The 19708-nt window shown below is 35.6% G+C and overlaps 1 protein-coding gene across 6 annotated transcripts in view; it reads right to left on the reverse strand.

The window, feature by feature from the left end:
• Positions 1 to 19708, reverse strand: part of XRN2 (5'-3' exoribonuclease 2) — a 110159-nt gene that overhangs the window by 64526 nt on the left and 25925 nt on the right. For 5 of the 6 annotated variants that reach the window (XM_043986627.1, XM_043986629.1, XM_043986630.1 and 2 more), the window contains 6 exons: positions 14068 to 14195; positions 9638 to 9749; positions 6455 to 6566; positions 4455 to 4513; positions 4288 to 4377; positions 78 to 150 (listed from right to left, as the gene is read on the reverse strand). In XM_043986627.1, coding sequence (XP_043842562.1) covers positions 78 to 150; positions 4288 to 4377; positions 4455 to 4513; positions 6455 to 6566; positions 9638 to 9749; positions 14068 to 14195 — 574 coding nt within the window. The remainder of the gene's footprint in view (positions 1 to 77; positions 151 to 4287; positions 4378 to 4454; positions 4514 to 6454; positions 6567 to 9637; positions 9750 to 14067; positions 14196 to 19708) is intronic. The other variant, XM_043986632.1, reaches the window with a different exon arrangement.

Below are 19708 nucleotides of genomic sequence, written 5' to 3' on the forward strand. Positions count from 1 at the left end.
AAAATTATCAAAGTCAGTCTCAGTCAGTCAACATTTCCATAAAATAACCTTATAAAACATTTACATTTGGATTTTACCTCTTTGTCTTCTAATATAATCCATGATTTTATGTTCTCCTTCACCAGGAGCACTAGCATCAGATAAAATAACCTATAAAATAAAATGTACTTAGAACTTACACAACTAATCCATTCTCTTCTTCCCTTTGAAAATAGAATAAACCTAAATTACACTTTAAATTTTTCATAACTGATGCCATTTTATTTTTTAAAAGAAATGAAACCTACTACATTTGACCTAAATAGCCATCAGTAAATAGTCTGACTCAGAATTAGTTTATCAACTTGTTCTGTTGTCAAATTGTTTTAGATTAAAAGGCTTAATAACATTTGAAATTACTCAAAGTATCTCCTCTCTCAGCTTCACTCCTGATTCTTTGGTTTTATGTCACCCTTTAACCAACCACCTTCTCACCCTGAAGTGCCTTCACCCCTGAATCCTTCCTGATTGGTGAGTTCCTGCCTAAAACCATTATTTCATGATGGGCTCAGGCTATTCATGCTCAACTCTCTACTCTGTGGACTTCTATACCTTCCCCAATTAGGCATCCCACCTCCCCTTGCTTTTTAGCTCGCTTTATGTGTTGCCTTCTTCTATTAAGATTTATGCTCATAAGAAAAATAACCAAAATCATATGATTATCTCAACAGATGCAGAGAAAGCTTTTGACAAAATACAGCACCCATTCCTAATAAAAACACTAGAGAATTTAGGAATAGGTGGAGCTTTCCTTAAAATAATAAGCAGTATCTACCTAAAACCATCAGCAAGCATTATATGTAATGGAGATAAGTTAGAGGCATTCCCAATGAGATCAGGGATGAAACAAGGAAGTCCATTATCACCTCTATTATTTAATATTGTACTAGAAATGTTAGCTTTAGCAATCAGAGAAGAAAAGGAATTAAAGGAATTAGAATAGGCAAGGAGGAAACAAAACTATCACTCTTTGCAGATATGATGGTATATAATACACTATGACCAGGTGGGATTTATACCAGGAATGCAAGGCTGGTTCAACATTAGGAAAACTATTAACATAATCAACCACATCAATAAGAAAACTAACCAAAAGAGTTATGCTCCTTGAAGGGAGGGACTATATTTTCTGTATTGTATTTTGATCTCCAATACTTAGGACAGTACCTGGAAGACAGTAAGCACTTAAGAAATGTTCTTTCTATCTATCTATCTTTCAAATAATGGCACTCAAAAAAAAAAAATGACCAGCTCACAATAATTCCCAGTCTATTTTTAACAATTCCAATGAGGAAGAAAAGTGGACTTGTCTGAAAATTCTGATGTTGATACACGAACTCACTATCCAACTTGAATTTTTAAAAGAAATGTACAATGTTCATCTTGGAACATAAGATGAACACAAAAGTGGAACATGCACTGTAAAAGCGTCAGGAATGCTGACATTCACAGAACGAATTAAGGATGGAAAGGAAAGCCAAGAACAACAAAGAGGGCTTTTTAAAGCTATACAGGGAAAAAAAAATTTCCATGAAGGAATATTTTGAGCTAGATGGAACTATAATAACCCATAACAGTGAGAAGACAGATTTGCTTCATTTTACTTTTTTATTTTGTTTCTGTTTGCTCTGCAAAGGATAAATACTTTTATACAGGGGCACAAAAGAACAAAAACTGATACCTAATGTAAGAGAAGAGTATCCCTTGATGTATTCAAGTCACCTGGCCAGATAAACTACACCCTTGGATCCTGAAAGAACTGGATGCTATTGCTCAGTCAACGATATTTGAAAGATCATGGAAACAGGATCAAGGAAAGGCAAATGTCCCAATTTTCAAAATTGAGAAAAGAATGAGGATAGTGATTTTGACTTTGATTCCTAAGGAAATTCTAGAATGGATTATTAAAGAAATGACTGGAGAACATGTAGAAAGAGAGTGGTGATTACAAAGAGGCAGCACATCTTCAAGAAGGGTTTGCTATACTGATTTCAGATTCTTCTTTGATAGAATTACTAAACTAAAAGATGAGGGAAATATTGTGTTTTACCTATTTTAGCATAGCTTTTGACAACATATTTCATACTATTCTTGTGGAAAAAATAGAGAGATGTAGATTAGACAATGATCCATTCAGATGGATATAGACCTGACTGGATGGCTAGACTACAAGAATAGTTGCTAATAGCTCACAGTCAAGCTAGTGATTCCCCCCTCCCACCCTAGTGGAGTGCCTGAAGAATCTATGCTTGGCTCTCCAATGTTTAACAGGTTTATCAATGACTTGGATAAAGGTGTATTTATCAAATTTAAATATGAGACACATTTGGGAGGGATAGCTAACACAGTGGGTGACAGTCATGATACAAAGTACTTTGATAGGCTAGAGCAATTAGGCTGAATTTATCAAGATGAAATTCAACAGAGATGAATGTGGAGTCTTATATTTGAGTACATAAATCAGCTTCACAAGTTTAGAATGGAGGAGGTATGGTTAGACAATTTGCTGAGCTAAAAAATTATCTAGGGGTTTTAGTGGACTACAAGTCCAACATCAATTAGGAGTATAATATGATGGCCAAAAAATAGCCAGCATGGCCTTATGCTGCATTATGGAGAGCATCCCTTCCAAGAATTAGGAAGTGATCATTTCACTGTACTCTGCTCCTGTCAGACTTCATTTGGAGTCTTGTATTCATTTCTAGGCATCATAGTCAGAAAGCAACCAGGATGGTGAAGGTCCTTGAGTCCGTTTCAAAAGATAATCAATTGAAAAAATTAGGTATGGTCAGTATAGAAATGAGAAGACACTGGGGGATGAGGGGCAGAGAGAAAGCTGATATATATACCAAGTATTTGAAATTCTATCATGTGGATAGAATTTTATATGCTTGGACCCAAAGTGCAATAATGGGAAGAAATTACAAAGAAGAAAGTTTAGACTTGATTTGAGGAAATATCTTCCTAACTATTGGAGCCACACAGAAATGGAATGGCTTGGTTTCAGTTTGCCCTCCTTGAAGGTCTTTAAGCAGAGACTTGACAATCACTTGCCAATGTCAGAGTAAAGATTCCTTTCATGTATGACAATGGCTAAGATGACTGCTCATGTCCATTTCTATTCTCAAATTGTGTGATTCTGTATTAGCAAAGTACATGACACTTACTACATATTTTCTGCATTCATTTAAATAAAGAGCATGTACCTAAGTGCCAACCTTGTTAAGTTCTGGCAAGGAAAATCTCTAGACTTGGCAAGCAAGAAATGAACGTAACATGCCACAGCAAATCATTAAAACCAACTGTTAAGCAAAGGAAGGGCTACAATTTGCCACAGTGCACAGGAAAGGCACCATGGTGTATTGGCTAGAGTGCCTGACTTGGAATTAGGAGGAGTGGGGTTCAATTCCTGCCTCTGCCACGAGCCATATGGCTACAAGTAGTCAGCCTGAGTAAATTCCTATATCTGTAAAATACAGATAATACCTGTAGTATCTACCTCACAAGGTGCTCATGAGGCTTAAAACTCACCTACTATTATTATTACTGGTGGAGAGACTATCCTTAACAATGAAATGATGGGTTGTCAAAGTAAATATAGTTAAAACAGGGCACCATTGCTAATCTACGATATAACAGAAAATATAAGCAATGCAATTATATAGCAATAAATGAAAGCTTATAAATTTTTTTTTTACTAATTTGGTATCAAAATGTCTACAAGTTTTGGCAAGTTAAGGCAAAGTACAGGCATCTGCTTATGTCAAAATCTAATTAATCTCTATCTTATGGGCTTTTATGATGACTATAATAACAGGCAACTCTATTATCCTGATATTTTACTTTACACTGCCCTTTAAGGTAATTGTTTTAAATAAATGGGATTATTTAATGGCTCCAAGCAATGATAATGGGATGTTGAAATCCATCTCTAGAGAGAAATTGAAACTGTCACTCATTATAGAAATTCTGACCTTTCCAATAAAAAGCACTCTCACTTACCCATCCAACCACCCATTTATAGTAACTACATATAAGCTTTATTTTTCTTCTAACATTATTCAAATGTTGGGATAGAGGTGGGGAGAGAGAGAGAAAATAGAAGGGTACATGCAAATTCTCTCCCCTCCTCCTCAAAGCCCACCCCACACAAACACACTCACAGTTTTATTCTCTGTTCAATCTCACCAAAGTCCAGACAAATGCAATCACCCCATCCTGATTCAAATACTAAAATGTGAAACTTACTGTCAAATTTTTCCACCCAGGGTCATTATTTAAACGATCAGCAATGTAATATCGTAGGCATTTAGCAAGATTGTCCATGAACTCAGTTCCCTAAAAGAGACAGAAGAAAATATGTTAACCTGTTATTTTAGAATTAGCAATAGCTAGAAAAGTATAGCACTACTTACTGGTGTAATACAATTGCTGTCAAATCTTTCTTTGATCTCTTCTGGAGGAAGAAAGCCACCTGGGGAAGAGAAGTGTTTTGTTCCCACATTAAAAAATTGGTCTGAAACAGCTGAATGATTAACAAAATATTAAAGAATAAAATGTACAATCCAAAGAAACTGAACCCCTTCATCTCAAGCCACGTTTAACATTTTTAAAAACCTCCACCAAAAATAGATTAATAGCTTTGAAAAGACTATGTTAAAATATGTAGTACACAAAAATCCAAAGATTTAATAATATCAATAAATCTTTCATATTGTGTAAATAAAATTATGCATATTACTTAAAGGGCATCTACCTACATTCTATAAACTAACTCAGATAAATGCATACTGCCAAGCAATATGAAAAGCTAGGTTACTCACAAGTAAACAATTTTGTCTGAATTTATCATTTTTCTTTCTTTTTTTTTTTTTGAGGCAGTTAAGAGTTAAGTGACTTACCCAAGGGTCCCATAGCTAGTATGTGTCTGAAGCTGGATTTCAACTCAAGTCTTCCTGACTTCAGGGCTGGTATACTCTATCCATTTCACCACCTAGCTTTCCCAATATATCATTTCTTTTTGCCTTTTTCTGACTGGTACTTTATCTCTGTATTAGTGATTAGCTCTCTCTCTCTCAAGTTATTACAAATGTTTAATTCATGTCATTTTTAAAAACAAATATAATTGGGGGCAGCTAGGTGGCACAGTGGATAAAGCAGTGGCTCTGGATTCAGGAGAACCTGAGTTCAAATCCAGCCTCAGACACCTGACACTTACTAGCTGCGTAACAACCCTGGGCAAGTCACTAAACCCCCATTGCCCCACAAAAACCAAAACAAACAAAAAAAAAACCCCAAACAAACAAAAAAAATACCCCAAATGTAACCATCTAACACTAAAACAACAAAGATAACCAATAAAATGAAAAGTGTATCACATATATAAACAGGCTAAGTGGAAAACATTACTCTAGGAAAAGTTGGCATACAATTTAATATAAAGAAAACTGAAATATAAGATATTTTTTTTAAAAAAACTACACATTTCCATAGTTCTTCTTTGCTCTATAGTAGGAAGAATGAAAAACAAGTATCAGACTTATTTTAGAGATTTCTAAATTTACTGTTGCTACCATATCCACTTCCTCTAAGCTACTGGCCTAAATTCCTAATCCATTAGGTAGCAGAACCAACAACAGTATACCCTTCTGTGTAGTTATTTGTGTGTGTGCATGCATGCATGCATGCATACACACACACACACACACACACACACACTTTCTCTCTCCCTCTCCCCACCCCACTCCCACTATCAGCTCTTTCTTAAAGTTATAAGGTCTAATATAGTGAATTTTATATCATATACCTCACCCTCTATTTAATGTGCACCTACATGTCTTTAGGCATGGAATAAATTATTGTGGATGGTGACAATCTGCACAAAGAACAATTTGGGGGAGGGAAGAACTTAAAATATTGATTCAATACAGAGAAAGATCCTTCTTTACACTACAGAGACTAAGATTTGCCAAAGCTTCTCAACAAACCAAGAGATCACAGTATGCCAACAAGTGTTCTGTTCCTAACTTAATAGTGACCTGCAGGGGCAGCTAGGTGGCACAGTGGATAGAGTACCAGCCCTGGATTCAGGAGGACCTGAGTTCAAATCCGGCCTCAAACACTTAACAACTACTAGCTGTGTGACCCTGGGCAAGTCACTTAACCCCAATTGCCTCACCCCCCAAAACAAAACAAAACAAAAAATAGTGAACTGCAATGAAAAATAGGGTAGTGATAATAAATGACATGAAAGATTTTCAAATTGAAGCAATAAACTCGTTCTTGAAGGCCAAAAATGACTTTAAGGTGTTTCAAGTTTACCTTTCGATAAAGTTTAAACTTAAGGAAAGCAAAACCTTTAGTATGAGTCAACAGCTAAAAGAAAAATGAAATTTAACAAAAAAAAAATTTTAACCTTTGGACAGTATTTCTTCCCTGACTCGTTGCTTCTCTATAGTTGCTTCCATTCCTTCCTTTGATGCTCTAAACCTCCTGGAACGCTGCTGGTTCATTTTAGCACGTGGAGCCTGAAAACAAAAATTTATTATCATTCAACTGTTAATACTCATAGTTAGCACACTACTAAGTGCCAGCCATTAACAAGTATAAAGATGAAGTAGTACCTGCCTTCACGGAGCTCTATTCTGCCAGGGATGACAATATGTACATGTTTAAGTATGTGAAAATATATGCAAAATAAATCCATTAATACAAGATAATGTCTCCCCAATTAAAAAACAAAGTTATCAGCTGGGGAGATGAGTAAAGTCTTCATGTAGAATGACTGGTGAGAGTTGACTGGAAAGTGCATTCCACGCATGGGGTAAATGCAGGGAAGGGGGGGAGGGGTGATGGAGAGAGAGGAGGAGGAGGGGGAAGGGGTGGGTGGGTACTGGGAACAAAAGGGAAGTTTGGCTGGATCAAACAATGTATAAAGGAGAATAACATGTGATAAGCCTGGAAAGGAAAGTATAAGTGGGAGCCAGGTTGTGAAAGATTTGTATTTGACTCTAGATGTAACTGGAAGTCAATGTATAGTTTCTTGAGTAAAGGAATGACATGGTCAGACCTGTGCTTTAAGAAAATCATTTTAACAGCTGTATGGAAGACAGATTGCAAGATGAAAGATTTCAGGTACAGAGATCAATAAGGGTATGTAACAGCCCAGAGAAGAAGGGATGAGAACTTGAACAAGGATGGCGGCCATAGCAGTAGAGAAGAAGAGAGACTTGAAAGATATAGTAGAGCAAAACACTACAAAATTTGGCAATTGGTTAGGTATGTGGGGGGCGCAAGAGTAAATAGTGAAGGATAATACCAGTATTTCAAAGAGAAATTGGACAGTCAAAAAGGGGGAAGAAAGAGAAGAAAAATATTTTAGTTTATAAACATCATATGTGATATGAAGAAACTAAGACATTCAATAATTCCAATATTTAACAAATTTTCTCTTAATAATAGAATGTACCATTTAAAATTATAAATCACAAATAACACAGCTTCCCCGAGAACCTAAAAACTAAATTCGGGGAGGTGGATAATAGTTCTATGACTCCAAAGTTATTATCTACTATTTTACACTGCCTCTGAGAAACCTCTTGAAAGAGAGCTAGCTGTGGAGTAAATAAGACCTGTGTTAAGGTCCTGTCCAATGAAATCACTGGTCTGGACCAAAACAAAAGAAAACACAAAAGGTTCACAGCCAGACTAGTGATACTTTCTTTTACAAGGTAAAAATAGTATGAGTTTTGCAAGGGAAAAGAAACAGAGATCACTTCTGGTTGTGGGATTATCAGAGAATGCTTAATTGAACTAGGTTTTGATGCTTAAGTACAATTTCAACAGAAAGATTTTATTTTTGTTTTTGTTGGAAGGGGATTCTAAGCAGAAATAAAATACAGTCCAAGATGATGCTGGAAGGTATCTCTTACCTAACCTCAAAAGAGTAAATCAAACCTCTTCTGCAGCTTTAGATATAATTAGATGTACCCCAATTAACTAGCTCTGTGGTGACTCTTGGCCACCCTAACTGCCTGTATCCAGTTTTATAATTAGCATTTCACCCTTTCAAGAGGAAGAATGCTAGAGAAATGGAATAGGAAGCCATTTAGTTTCGAAGCAAAAGCATAGAAAAATATAAAAAGTATAAACTGGTATATAAGTCTAAGTTCATCAAATTCAACTTAGAGATGAACCATCTGGATTCTAGTGCTAGAGTGTTCCAACTGAGTAACTTAGGATATACAGTACCCTTTGGAGGCCTTAAGTTCCTTATGTGTAAAATGAAAATATTTGCCTACATAATTTCCAAAGTCCCTTCCAGCTCTGGAATTCTGTGTTTCATGAATATGGTAACACAACACTGAGAATATTTCCATCTTGAAGAACCAGAAGAAGACTACATTTGGTCTTTCTATACTGAGGAAAAGTTCCCAAACTGAGATCCAAAAGAGGATAGCCACAAATCAACTGTTATTCAGCATGTCTTCAACTTGACCCTGTTTCAATGATTTCTACTTAAGACTGATAAACTAATGCTTCATGGAGCTGGATCATTATAATCCATTATTTCTGCACTTATATTAATGGTCAGGTCCCTGCTACTACTCCTTATTCTTGGAATGCCTCTCTAACCATTTTTTTTTTTTGGCAGGGCAATGAGGGTTAAGTGACTTGCCCAGGGTCACACAGCTAGTAAGTGTTAAGTATCTGAGGCCATTTTTTAACTCAGGTCCTCTTGAATCCAGGACCGGTGTTTTATCCACTGTGCCACCTAGTTGCCCCACCATTTTCTTAATCCTGTGTACCTTCTAATGTGTGTAAGCCCACAATTAGACAACAAAATAAACCCCATGTGCTAAATAAATGCTTAAATTAGAAGACTATTAACTGGTACTGTCAATTGAGTTTAACAAAAACATGTGATGACTGTTTCATTAAGTACCATAATAAAGAGTTAGGTAGTGAAAAGAAAGGCATACTCTAGGAAAAACTCAAATTAATATGAAATAGACTACACAACAGAAAACAAAATATTTCCTGTTCTCCTTTTTGCCTTACCCAAGAGAAAAATGTAGTTACTAATTAAAATAGGTGGATATATACATATACACATAGATAGGTAGATAGAAAGATAGATATGTACATATATTTTAACTCTAGTCAAGTATTTTTATTCAAGTAAGCAGTCTAGAGTCTCAAAATTAAATCTCTCTAGATTTATGGAGCAGATAAAAAATGGATCTAAAGCCATAAAACAAAACGAAACAAGGAAACTGCCAGTAGTTACAATGACTTTACTCTTATTCATATGTATAATTTTTATTATGCTTATTTACATAACTTCACTTTTTTCTAACTTTAGTTAGTTGGTATCATACAAAAACAGTAACTTATGGGCTATAAGTACGACCTTGGGCTTTAAGTATGACCAAAAAAAATCAACCTCATTATAAACAAAGAATCAAGACTACCCTCTTCCCCAACTGATAGTTTCTAACACTTAACCTGTAGGTGATGGTCACTATTTATGTTGCTTTTAATCTAAATATTAGCAACATATCAGTGATCACATGAATGAAATTGTTTTAATACTTACTACTCCATCTATTGCCATGTAGAGAAGTCGTCTTGGTCTTACTATATTGAAGAGTCTATCAATATATTCAAAAATTGCAACCATCATTTCATCTTCATTTTTTGGTGCTGGTCTGTAATTTAAAGCAAATGAAATAATATTCATATCATCTTTATGTTATACCATCACATACAGAAATACTCTTGTTATCTTATAGAGATGTCTTATAATGACAAAATAGATTATATAACTTTGCAAAAAAAGTGTGCATAAGCAGCAAAGTGAATTAGAGATCCTAAGAAAAGGAGGAACATTTTCATCATAAATATAGCTGATAATTCATGACATCAGGACAAGACTAAAGACTGAAATGTCTCATGCAACTTATTGCAACTTATGCAAAATAAAGAAATTTCAAAAAGAGAAGGATTTATAGCATGGTAGATTAAAAAAATGCTCATGCAAGGAAATCTAGGAGTAGAGGGACAATAGTGGAGAACATGTAGATGAAGACTGATAGAAACAAAAGTGATATAGTTTTATTAAGTAGCATAATAAAGGATTATGAAGTCACATGAGCATATCATAGTTGACAAAAAGTAGTAGATGAGTTCAGCAAACAATTCACAAGCCTCGCACAAAACCATGCCATGACAATGAAAGAAATGAGAAAGGACTTTACTTTTTGGACATCTGTTTAAATTTATTCCTTGTCAGAAGTTGAGTGGCTAGTTATTTCTTGGCTTGTCTTAGCAATAGCTTTATTTTCTTCTCTCCCTAAACTCTCAGTGATCTCAGCAGCTCCCAAAAGATTCAATTACCTCTATGCAAATGACTCATATCTTTGTCTAACACCTCCAAATTCCAGTTCTCCATTACCAACTGCTGATTAGACATTTCCCACTAGATGTCCCATAGGTATTCAAACTCCATGGGTTCAAAACAGAATTGATTATCTTTCCTCCCAAACTCACCCCTCTTCCAAACTTCCTTATTTCTCTCAAGGCCAAGAACACAGTTCTAGTGACCCAGGTTTTAAAACCTGGTCATCCTTGGGTCCTCACTCTCCCACAAATCAACCCAAGTAACCAGTTACCAAGTCTTGTTGATACTCCTTTCCCATCTCTCCTAATCATCCCCTTCTCTCTATTCACCAAATTACCACTTTAGTACCTCATCATTGCCTACCTATACTACTTCAATAGATTCTTAATTGTTCTCCTGTAGCCTAGTCTTTACCCACTCCCAACCAGCTTTCATGTAGAAGTTCAAGTAATATTCCTAACATACAGGTTTGACTATTTACTCCCCTGACCTAAAAGCTCCTGTGTCTACTAACTAGTGCTAAAACAAAATACAAATTCAATTGTCACTGAAAATTCTTTATTATCTTGCACTGACATATTCTTCCAGATTTTTGTTGTTGTTTAGTCATTTCAGTCATGTCCAACTCTTCATGACCCCATTTGGGGTTTCCTTGGCAAAGATACTGTAGTACTTTGCCATTTCCTTCTCCAGCTTGTTTTTATTGTGAGAATTGGAATGACCACCCCCCCCCCCTCCTGGGAGGAACACTGTGAGCTCTGGCCTGAAAAGAAACCATGTGACTTTAGCGTCTGGAAGTTAACACCTGTTAGTTGTGTCAATCAGTTACCAGCCAATTAGGTTGGAGGGTGTGTGTGTGTGTGTGTGTGTGTGTGTGTGTGTGTGTGTGCGCGCGCGCGCCCCTTTTTCCTGTTTCAAGAGAGGTTCTGGGAGTAGCCGCTGAGGCAAGGTCTTTTCAGTTCCTGACTCAGCTTTGGTGGGTGAGATGCGAGGCGCTCTTAGAGATAGTTAGATTTTTTTCCTCTCTCTCTCTCCTCACCAACTTCTGATGCACTTTAATAAATACTTAAAAGTCTAAACTCTTGCTAAAGCTTCTAATTTAAGGCGACCACTCATTAGATTTTAGACATAATAGCTAGAATTTTAGGCCCTTACATTGTTATAGATAAGGAACTGAGGCAAATAGGGTTAAGTGACAACTAATAAGTGTCTGAAGCCAGATTTGAACTTGGGAAGATAAGTCTTCCTGACTACAGGCCCAGTATTCTACCCATTGTGCCACCTCAATGCCCCAGATTTAGTGTACACTGTCTTTTTTAATTTTAATTTTGATATACACTAAATCCTTCACAAACAGTATGGTCCAGACAAATTGGTTGTCTTACTATCCCTCACACAAAACATTCTCCCTGATTTTGCATGGGATCTCTCTCATGCCCGGAACGTATTCCCTCCTCACCTCAGCCTATTAGAATTCCACTTCTCCTTCAAAGTTCAGTTCAAGTACTACTTCCTTTACAAGGGCCATCTCAATTTCCCTGAAATTGCCATCTACACTCTATATAATGATTTGTATTTATTGCTATGTGTTCATGATGTTTCCCCTGATAAAATGCAAATTCTTTGGTCTTTGTATCCCTAATATCTAGCACATGGAAAGTGTTAAGTAAATGTTTACTGATAAGTTGTAAAAAGGTAGTGAAACCAAAAGAAAGAAACCAGAAGCTGGATTCTCCCAAAAATGGAGAAACTGATAACAAAATGGAAATGATGAGAACCTAGAGGGAGCATGATCACTCCATCTTACAATCTGTGATAAAGAGGAAAGCTCCAAACACAGTTTAACAGGCAACCTAAATTTTTGGAAAGCTAATTTCTAAAAGTTTAGAGAATGACTAAGATTCATTTGCCTAAAATTCTACAGGGGAAGTAACCTCAGTAGAACTAAATTAAATGCTAAAGACCCAAAGAGAAACAATACTAATGAAGGGTAAATTGTCTAAAGAGGTGATGTGGTCCACAAAGAATTAGTCAACCAACTTAAACTTGTACAAAATATGGAAAACAGGTAACAGAGAATGAATATAAAAGGATGGCCTGATGCTATAAGAATAATGTCAGGAGTGCCAAAACTGAGAATGAACTTGCATGAGCAAAGAAAAATATAGTCAATAGGGGCATATTTTAGTTATATTAGGTTAAAAGGAATAAAAGAATGCATAATATTCAAGGATGATAATGACAAAAAAATAGTTACCATTACTCAACACTTACTTTGCATCTATATTTTGTCAAAGAGAATAAATAATCTTTGGATTGGAAAATCCATAAATGGCTAAGAAAGAACTGAAACCCAAAACAAGTAGATTGGAGAGTGAAAGAGCCCTAGCAGTCCTTGATAAATTTAATCCCAGACAAACCAGGTTCCAGTATACGAAAAACAAACAAACAAATCTGGGAGATGTGACTAATGAAACACTACCAAGTCCTATGTTTTTTAAAAGGTTCTACTACAAACCACAGGCAAATGAGATTAACTTTGAAAATTCTGTAACATACTACTAAAGGAATAGTTTGTGAATATGTATAAAAGGAAGCAAAAAAAGCCAACAGGCTTTCATGGAGACCAATTTCTGACGAGTTTATTGGACTGGTAGACCAAGGGACTATTATATATATGGCTAATCTACTTTAGCAATTCATTTTATAAATGTTTTCAGAGTACTCGTGGACAAAATCAAAGTAAGGCAACAGTATGGCTACGTGCACATGAAACTTAGTGAATGACCCAAAGAGTAGCCATTAAATGGTTCATTGTCAACTTTAAGCTCTCTAACGACTGCACTCAACAGAAACCAGTACTTGGCCCTAAGCTGATTATCATGCTTACAAATGATTTGAATACTAGTATAGTTGTCATGCTTGTCAAATTTCCGATGACAGAAAGGTAGAAGGAAAAGCTAAAATACTGGATAACACAGTAAGGGTCCAAAAAATCTTAAGAGACTAGAACACTAGACCTAATCTAATAGGATAAACATTTATTCCTGTCAACCTTCTGAGTCTTACACTTGAATTAAAAATCAATTTTAAACTATAAAATAAGGAAGACATGGCTACAGAGTCTGTTTTGTAAAAGACGTGGAAGGTCGACTATAAATCCAATGAGTCATAACTTGGCAGCCAAAAAAACCATAATGCAATGAACAGGCTGCATTAAGATAAGCCTGCTGTCTAGGACTAGAGAGGTGATAATCTTATTTTACTTTGTTTAATCAAACAAACTTTAAGGTCAATTTAGGATGCTACATTTGATAAAAGAGAAACCAAATCGTGCAGAGGACAGAAAAGATAACAATGAAGGACTTCAAGATCTTCTTAGAGAGCAGAAGTAGGAACAATGGGTAGAAGTTACAAAGAGGAAGATTTAGAGGAGTTGTAAGAAAAAATTTCATGATGACTAGTAAGACCCATAAGGGGAATGGGCTACCTCAGGAGAGAATGTGTTTCCCTTCACTGGAGATGTAGCTATTGCTATGTTACAAAAGGGATTTTTATTAAAATACAGATTACTCTAGATAGCCTCTGGGGTCCCCTTTGAACTCTGAAATTCCACAATTACTTACTTGTCTTCAGGATGTGTACAAGGATGGATGATTCCATTCATATCCAAATATAGATTATCAAACTCCACTTCATTTGGATTAGGTTTACTGGTATCAACTGGGATCTTGACGCCATTGCATTCTTTGGGCTATAAGAAAGTAATTTACAAGATTTACAACTCTAAACGAATTATTCAGATCTAAGCCTAAGTAGAGATTTATAATTTGTTTCTGGAAATAACATGTTTGATGTCAGGAAATAAACATAAAATAAGTTTTTAATCACTAGAGAGGAATTATTATTTAAGTAAGTCAGTCAGGAAAGCTGAATCTATTAATTTCTGTCCTATCAAAAAAGGTGCTTTTTAATTGTTTAATATATATCCTTTATAACTGAGATAGAGAAAGGTTTTATATGCTATATGATTTTAAAGGTTGATTTAACTGATGCAAAATGTAGTAAGTGGGACTTTCAACTAATCAACCAACAAGTATTTATAACCACTTACTATGTGATAGGTACCAATAAGCAAGGCACTGGGGGGGACACCAAAACGAAAAATGACATCTCCTCTGCCCTCAAGGCACTTACATTCTATCATGTGAGACAACATACATATATAAAAACACACAATAAATACAATGTAATAAAGGAAGAAGGGTATTTGCATTTTAGGGGAAGCAGAAAGATTCATGTAGCCAGTGCTACTTAAGTTAAGTCTTGAAATAAGTATGGGATTCTATGGAGAGGTGAGAAGGAAGTGCATTTCAGGCATGAGGGGTGAACAATTCAAAGGTACAGAGACTGGAAACAGAGAGGGATGACAAGTTTGGCTATACTAGAGATCAGGAAGAGTAGTGTACCAGCATGAAAGGTTTTAAAAGCTATGCTGAAGTTTATATTTAAGTCTAGGGACAACAAGGAGACATTGGAGTTTGCTGGAGAGGAATGACTGTCAGATCTATGCTTAGGAAAAATCACTGGCAGCCATCCATGTAAATGTTGGAAGGGAAGGGGGGGGGGCGTCAGCAGGAGAAGGATCTGAGACAAGGAGACCAATTAGGAAGTCAATGCAAAGTCTAGAACTAAGGTGGCATCTGTGAGTTGTGGAAGTAAAAGCACAAGCTGGCAATTGACCAGCTACGTGGGATGTAAGAGACTAAAGAAATGAAGACGACAATAAAACTGCAAAACTGGGAGACTGGGAAAACAGTGATGCCCTCAATAGAAATAGATAATTTTGGTAGAGAAGTTGGAGGAAAAATGAACACAATTTTAGACATGGTGAGTTTGAGATGTCTAAGAGATGTCCAAGTCAAAACATCAAACAAGCAACTGATGACACAGGGCTGAATGAAGTTCAAGAAAGAGACTAGGGCTGAATATAAAGACCTAGGAGTAATTCGAATAAGATGAAAACAATGTACAGGAATTGATGAGAGAAGAGAGAAGCTATAGGGAGAGAAGAGGGCCCAGGACAGTCTTGGCGTACACCCAAGGTTAAGATATGACATGGATGAATAAACAAATAAAAAACCACAAAAAACTGAGAAAGCTGACAAGAGGAGAAGAGGGGAAAGTAATATCCAGAAAACCTCCAACAGTGAAGGAATTAAGCATTATTGCTCAATCATTATAACATGTCAAATACTACATTTAATTGAGTTCCATATTCTCTCCATCCCTCTATTTCCTTCCCCCTTCCTTAAAATGGAAAGCAATTTGATAGGATTATACCTGTGCATTCATGCAAAATAATTCCATACTAGCTATGTTGCAAAAGAAGACAAAAACCAAAAAACTCCAAAATAGTAAAGTTTAAAAGGTATGCTTCAGGGGCAGCTAGGTGGCACAGTGGATAGAGCATCGGCCCTGGATTCAGGAGGACCCAAATTCAAATCTGGCCTCGGACACTTGATGCTTACTAGCTGTGTGAGCCTGGGCAAGTCACTTAACCCTCACTGCCCCACAAAAAAAATAAGAAAAAAAAAAGAAACATAAAAGGTATGCTTCAAACTGAATTCTGTTTCCATCAGTTTTTTCCTCTCCAAGTGGATAGCATTTTTCCTAAGTCCTTCAGAACTGTCTTTGATCACAGTATTGCTGAGAATAGGCTAAGCCATTCACATAATAATAAAATTATACAATACTGCTATTACTGTGTACAATGTTCTCCTGGCTCTGCTCATTTCACCTGGCATCAGTTCATTTGTAAAGTTTTCTCAGGTTTTTCTGAAAGCATCCTGCTTGTCATTTCTTAAAGCACAATAGTATTCCATCACAATCATATACAACTTGTTTAGCTGTTTCCCAATTGATGGGCATCCACTCAATTTCCATGGTCTTTTTCCTTTTTCTTTGTTCTCTTTAAGATACAGACCTAGTAGTGGTATGTATTTTTACAGCCCCTTGGACATAGTCCCAAAACTGCTCTCCAGAATGGCTAGATCAGTTCACAATTCAACCAACAATGCATTTGTTGTTATTCAGTCCCTTCAGTCCTGTCCAACTCTTCATGATCCATTGTGGGAATTTCTTGGCAAACATAATGGAATAATTTGGAATTACCTTCTGCAGCTCATTTTTCAGATGAAGCAACTGAGGGAAACAAGGGTGAAGTGACTTGCCTAGGGTCACACAGCTTAGTATCTAAACCCAGATCTGAACTCAGGAAGATATGGCTTCCTGACTCCAGCCTATCTACTGTACCACCTACCTGCCCCAGGTCTATACCTACTTTCTGCCAAGCTGCTTTCCAGTTTTTCCAGCAATTTTTGTTAAATTATAAATTCTTGTTGCAAAGTCTTAGATCTCTTGGTTTATCAAACACTAGATCACTATGGTCATTTACTGCTGTGTACAGAAACCTGATCTATTTCGCTAATCCACCACTCTATTTCTTAGCCAGTATTAGATTGTTTTCACAATTATCTCTTTGAAATACAATTTGAGATCTGATACTGCTAAGCCACCTTTCCTTCACACTTCTTTCACTGATTACCTTGATATTCTTTTTTTTTTTTTGGTGGGGCAATGAGGGTTAAGTGACTTGCCCAGGGTCACACAGCTAATAAGTGTCATGTGTCTGAGGCTGGATTTGAACTCAGGTCCTCCTGAATTCAGGGCCAGTGCTTTATCCACTGCACCACCTAGCTGCCCCTTGCCTTGATATTCTTGACCTTTTGTTTTTCCAGATGAGTTGTTAGTAATTTTTTTCTAGCTCTATAAAATAATTTTTTGGCAATTTAAGTAGCATGGCACTGAAGATATATATTAATTTAGATAGAACTGTCATGCTCAATTAATATTTTTCCAATTGTTTAGATCTGACTTTGTGTGAAAAGTGTTTTGTAACTGTGTTCATATAGTTCCTGAGTTTGTCTAGGCAGATTCTATATTGTCTGCAGTTATTTTAAACAGAATTTCTCTGTCTCTTACTGCTGAACTTTGTTGGTAATATATATAAATGCCAATGATTTATGTGGGTATATTTTGTATCCTGCAAGTTTGCTGAAGATGTTCACTCAACTTGTTTTTAGTTGATTCTCTAAATATATGAAATATCTGCAAAAAGTGAGTTGTTTCTTCATTGCCTCTTTTTAATTCCTTCAATTTATTTTTCTTGCCTTACTGCAATACCCAGCATTTCTAGAAAAATACTAGATAATATAGGTGTTAAATTACCATCCTTGTTTCACCCCAGAGCTTATCTCCATTACAGATAATGCTTGCTGGTTTTGTATAATGCTTAATGGTTTTATATAGATGGTATTTATTTTTAAGGAAAGCTCCATTTATTCCTATACTTTCTTGTGTTTTTAATGGGAATGAGTGCTGTATTTTATCAAAATCTTTTTCTGCATCTATCAAGATAATCTCATTATTTCTATTAGTTTTGTTACTGATATGTTCAATCATGCTGATAATTCTCCTAATACTGAACCAGTCTGCATTCCTGTTATAAATCCTACCTACTCATAGTATATGATCTCTATGATATATTGCTGTAATACCCTTGCTAGTATTTTATTTAAATTTTTTTGCATCACTATTTCTTAGGAGAATTGGTTTATAGTTTTCTTTTTGTTTTCTCTTTTCCTAGTTTAGGTATCATTACCATATTTGTGTCATAAAAGGTATTTGGTAGTACTCTTTTGCCTATTTTTCCAAATAGCTTATTTAGTATTGGAATTAATTGCTCTTTAAATGCTTGGTAGAATTTACTTATGCAATCCCTCTGGTCCTGGGGGCCAATATCCTAAGATAGGGTTACTTAAGTTTTCTGTTTCCTATTCTGTTAATCTGGACAATTTATATTTTTGTAAATATTAATCCATTTCATTTAGACTTTCATATTTATTGGCATATAACTGGCAAAACAGCTCTTAATAAATGCTTCAATTTCATCTTCATTGGCATTGAATTCACCTTTCCCATTTTTGATACTGGTAATTTAGTCTTTTTTTAAAAATCAAATTTACCAATGGTTTATCTATTTTCCCAAAAAACCAACTCCTAGTTTTATTTATTAGTTCAATAATTTTCTGGCTTTCAATTTTATTAATCTCTCCTTTGATTTTCAGAATTTCCAACTAGATGTTTATTTGGGGATTTTTAATTTGTTCTTTTTCTAGGTTGTTTTTTTTTTTTAGTTGTATGGCCAATTCACTGATCTGCTCTTTCTCTATTTTACTGATGTTAGCATTTAGAAATATAAACTTTTCCTTAGGTACTACTTAGGCTCCATCCCATAAATTTTGATATGTTATCTCATTGTTGTCATTCTCTTTAATGAAACTGATTGTTTCTATGATTTGTTTTGGCCCACTCATTCTTTAGAATTAGATTATTTAGTTCCCAATCTATGTTTCCATTACTGAATATAATTTTTATCGCATTATAGTCTGAAAAGGATGCATTTAATATTTCTGCTTTTCTGCATTTGGTCGTGATGTTTTTTGCCCTAATACGTGGTCAACTGTGGTAAATTTTCCATGTACAGATGAGAATAAAATATATTAATTTCTATTTCCATTCAATTTTCTCCAGGTCTATCATATCTCACTTTTCTAAAATTATATTCATCTTCTTAACTTCCTTCTTGTTTATTTTATGGTTAGATCTATCTAGTTATGTGAAGAGAATGTTTAGGTCCTGTAACGATTGGAATGATGCCACCTGCTGGTGACTTACTGTAGAAAAGCTCTGCCATGAGGAGAAAGCCTCTGAGGGCAAGCCATGTGGTCAAGGTCCTTGGCGTCAGAAGTGACGTTTGCTCATGGGTATTGTCTATCAAGGCTACCAGCCAATCAACTTGAGAAGCCTCCTATTTCTGGGAGGAGAAGACCAAGTAGGAAGCGGACACTGGCTCTCTTTTGGTTCCTGACCTCATCATGGTGGGTCAGATGATGGGGTCTCTTAGAAATAGTTAGATTTTTACCTTTCTCTCTGATCCTAATGCTCTGTAATAAATACTTAAACACTTAAATACTTTTGCTAAAGCTTATAATTTATTGGTGACCACTCATTAGATTTTAGATAGTATAGCTAGAATTTTAGCCCCCTTTACAGTCCCCTACTAGTACATAGTTTTACTTTCTATTTTCTCCTGTAACTTATTTAACTTTTCATTTAAGAATTTAGATGCTATGCCATTTGATA

The sequence above is a fragment of the Dromiciops gliroides genome, chromosome 2 (genome assembly GCF_019393635.1).
Source record: "Dromiciops gliroides isolate mDroGli1 chromosome 2, mDroGli1.pri, whole genome shotgun sequence".
NCBI classification, from domain to species: domain Eukaryota; kingdom Metazoa; phylum Chordata; class Mammalia; order Microbiotheria; family Microbiotheriidae; genus Dromiciops; species Dromiciops gliroides.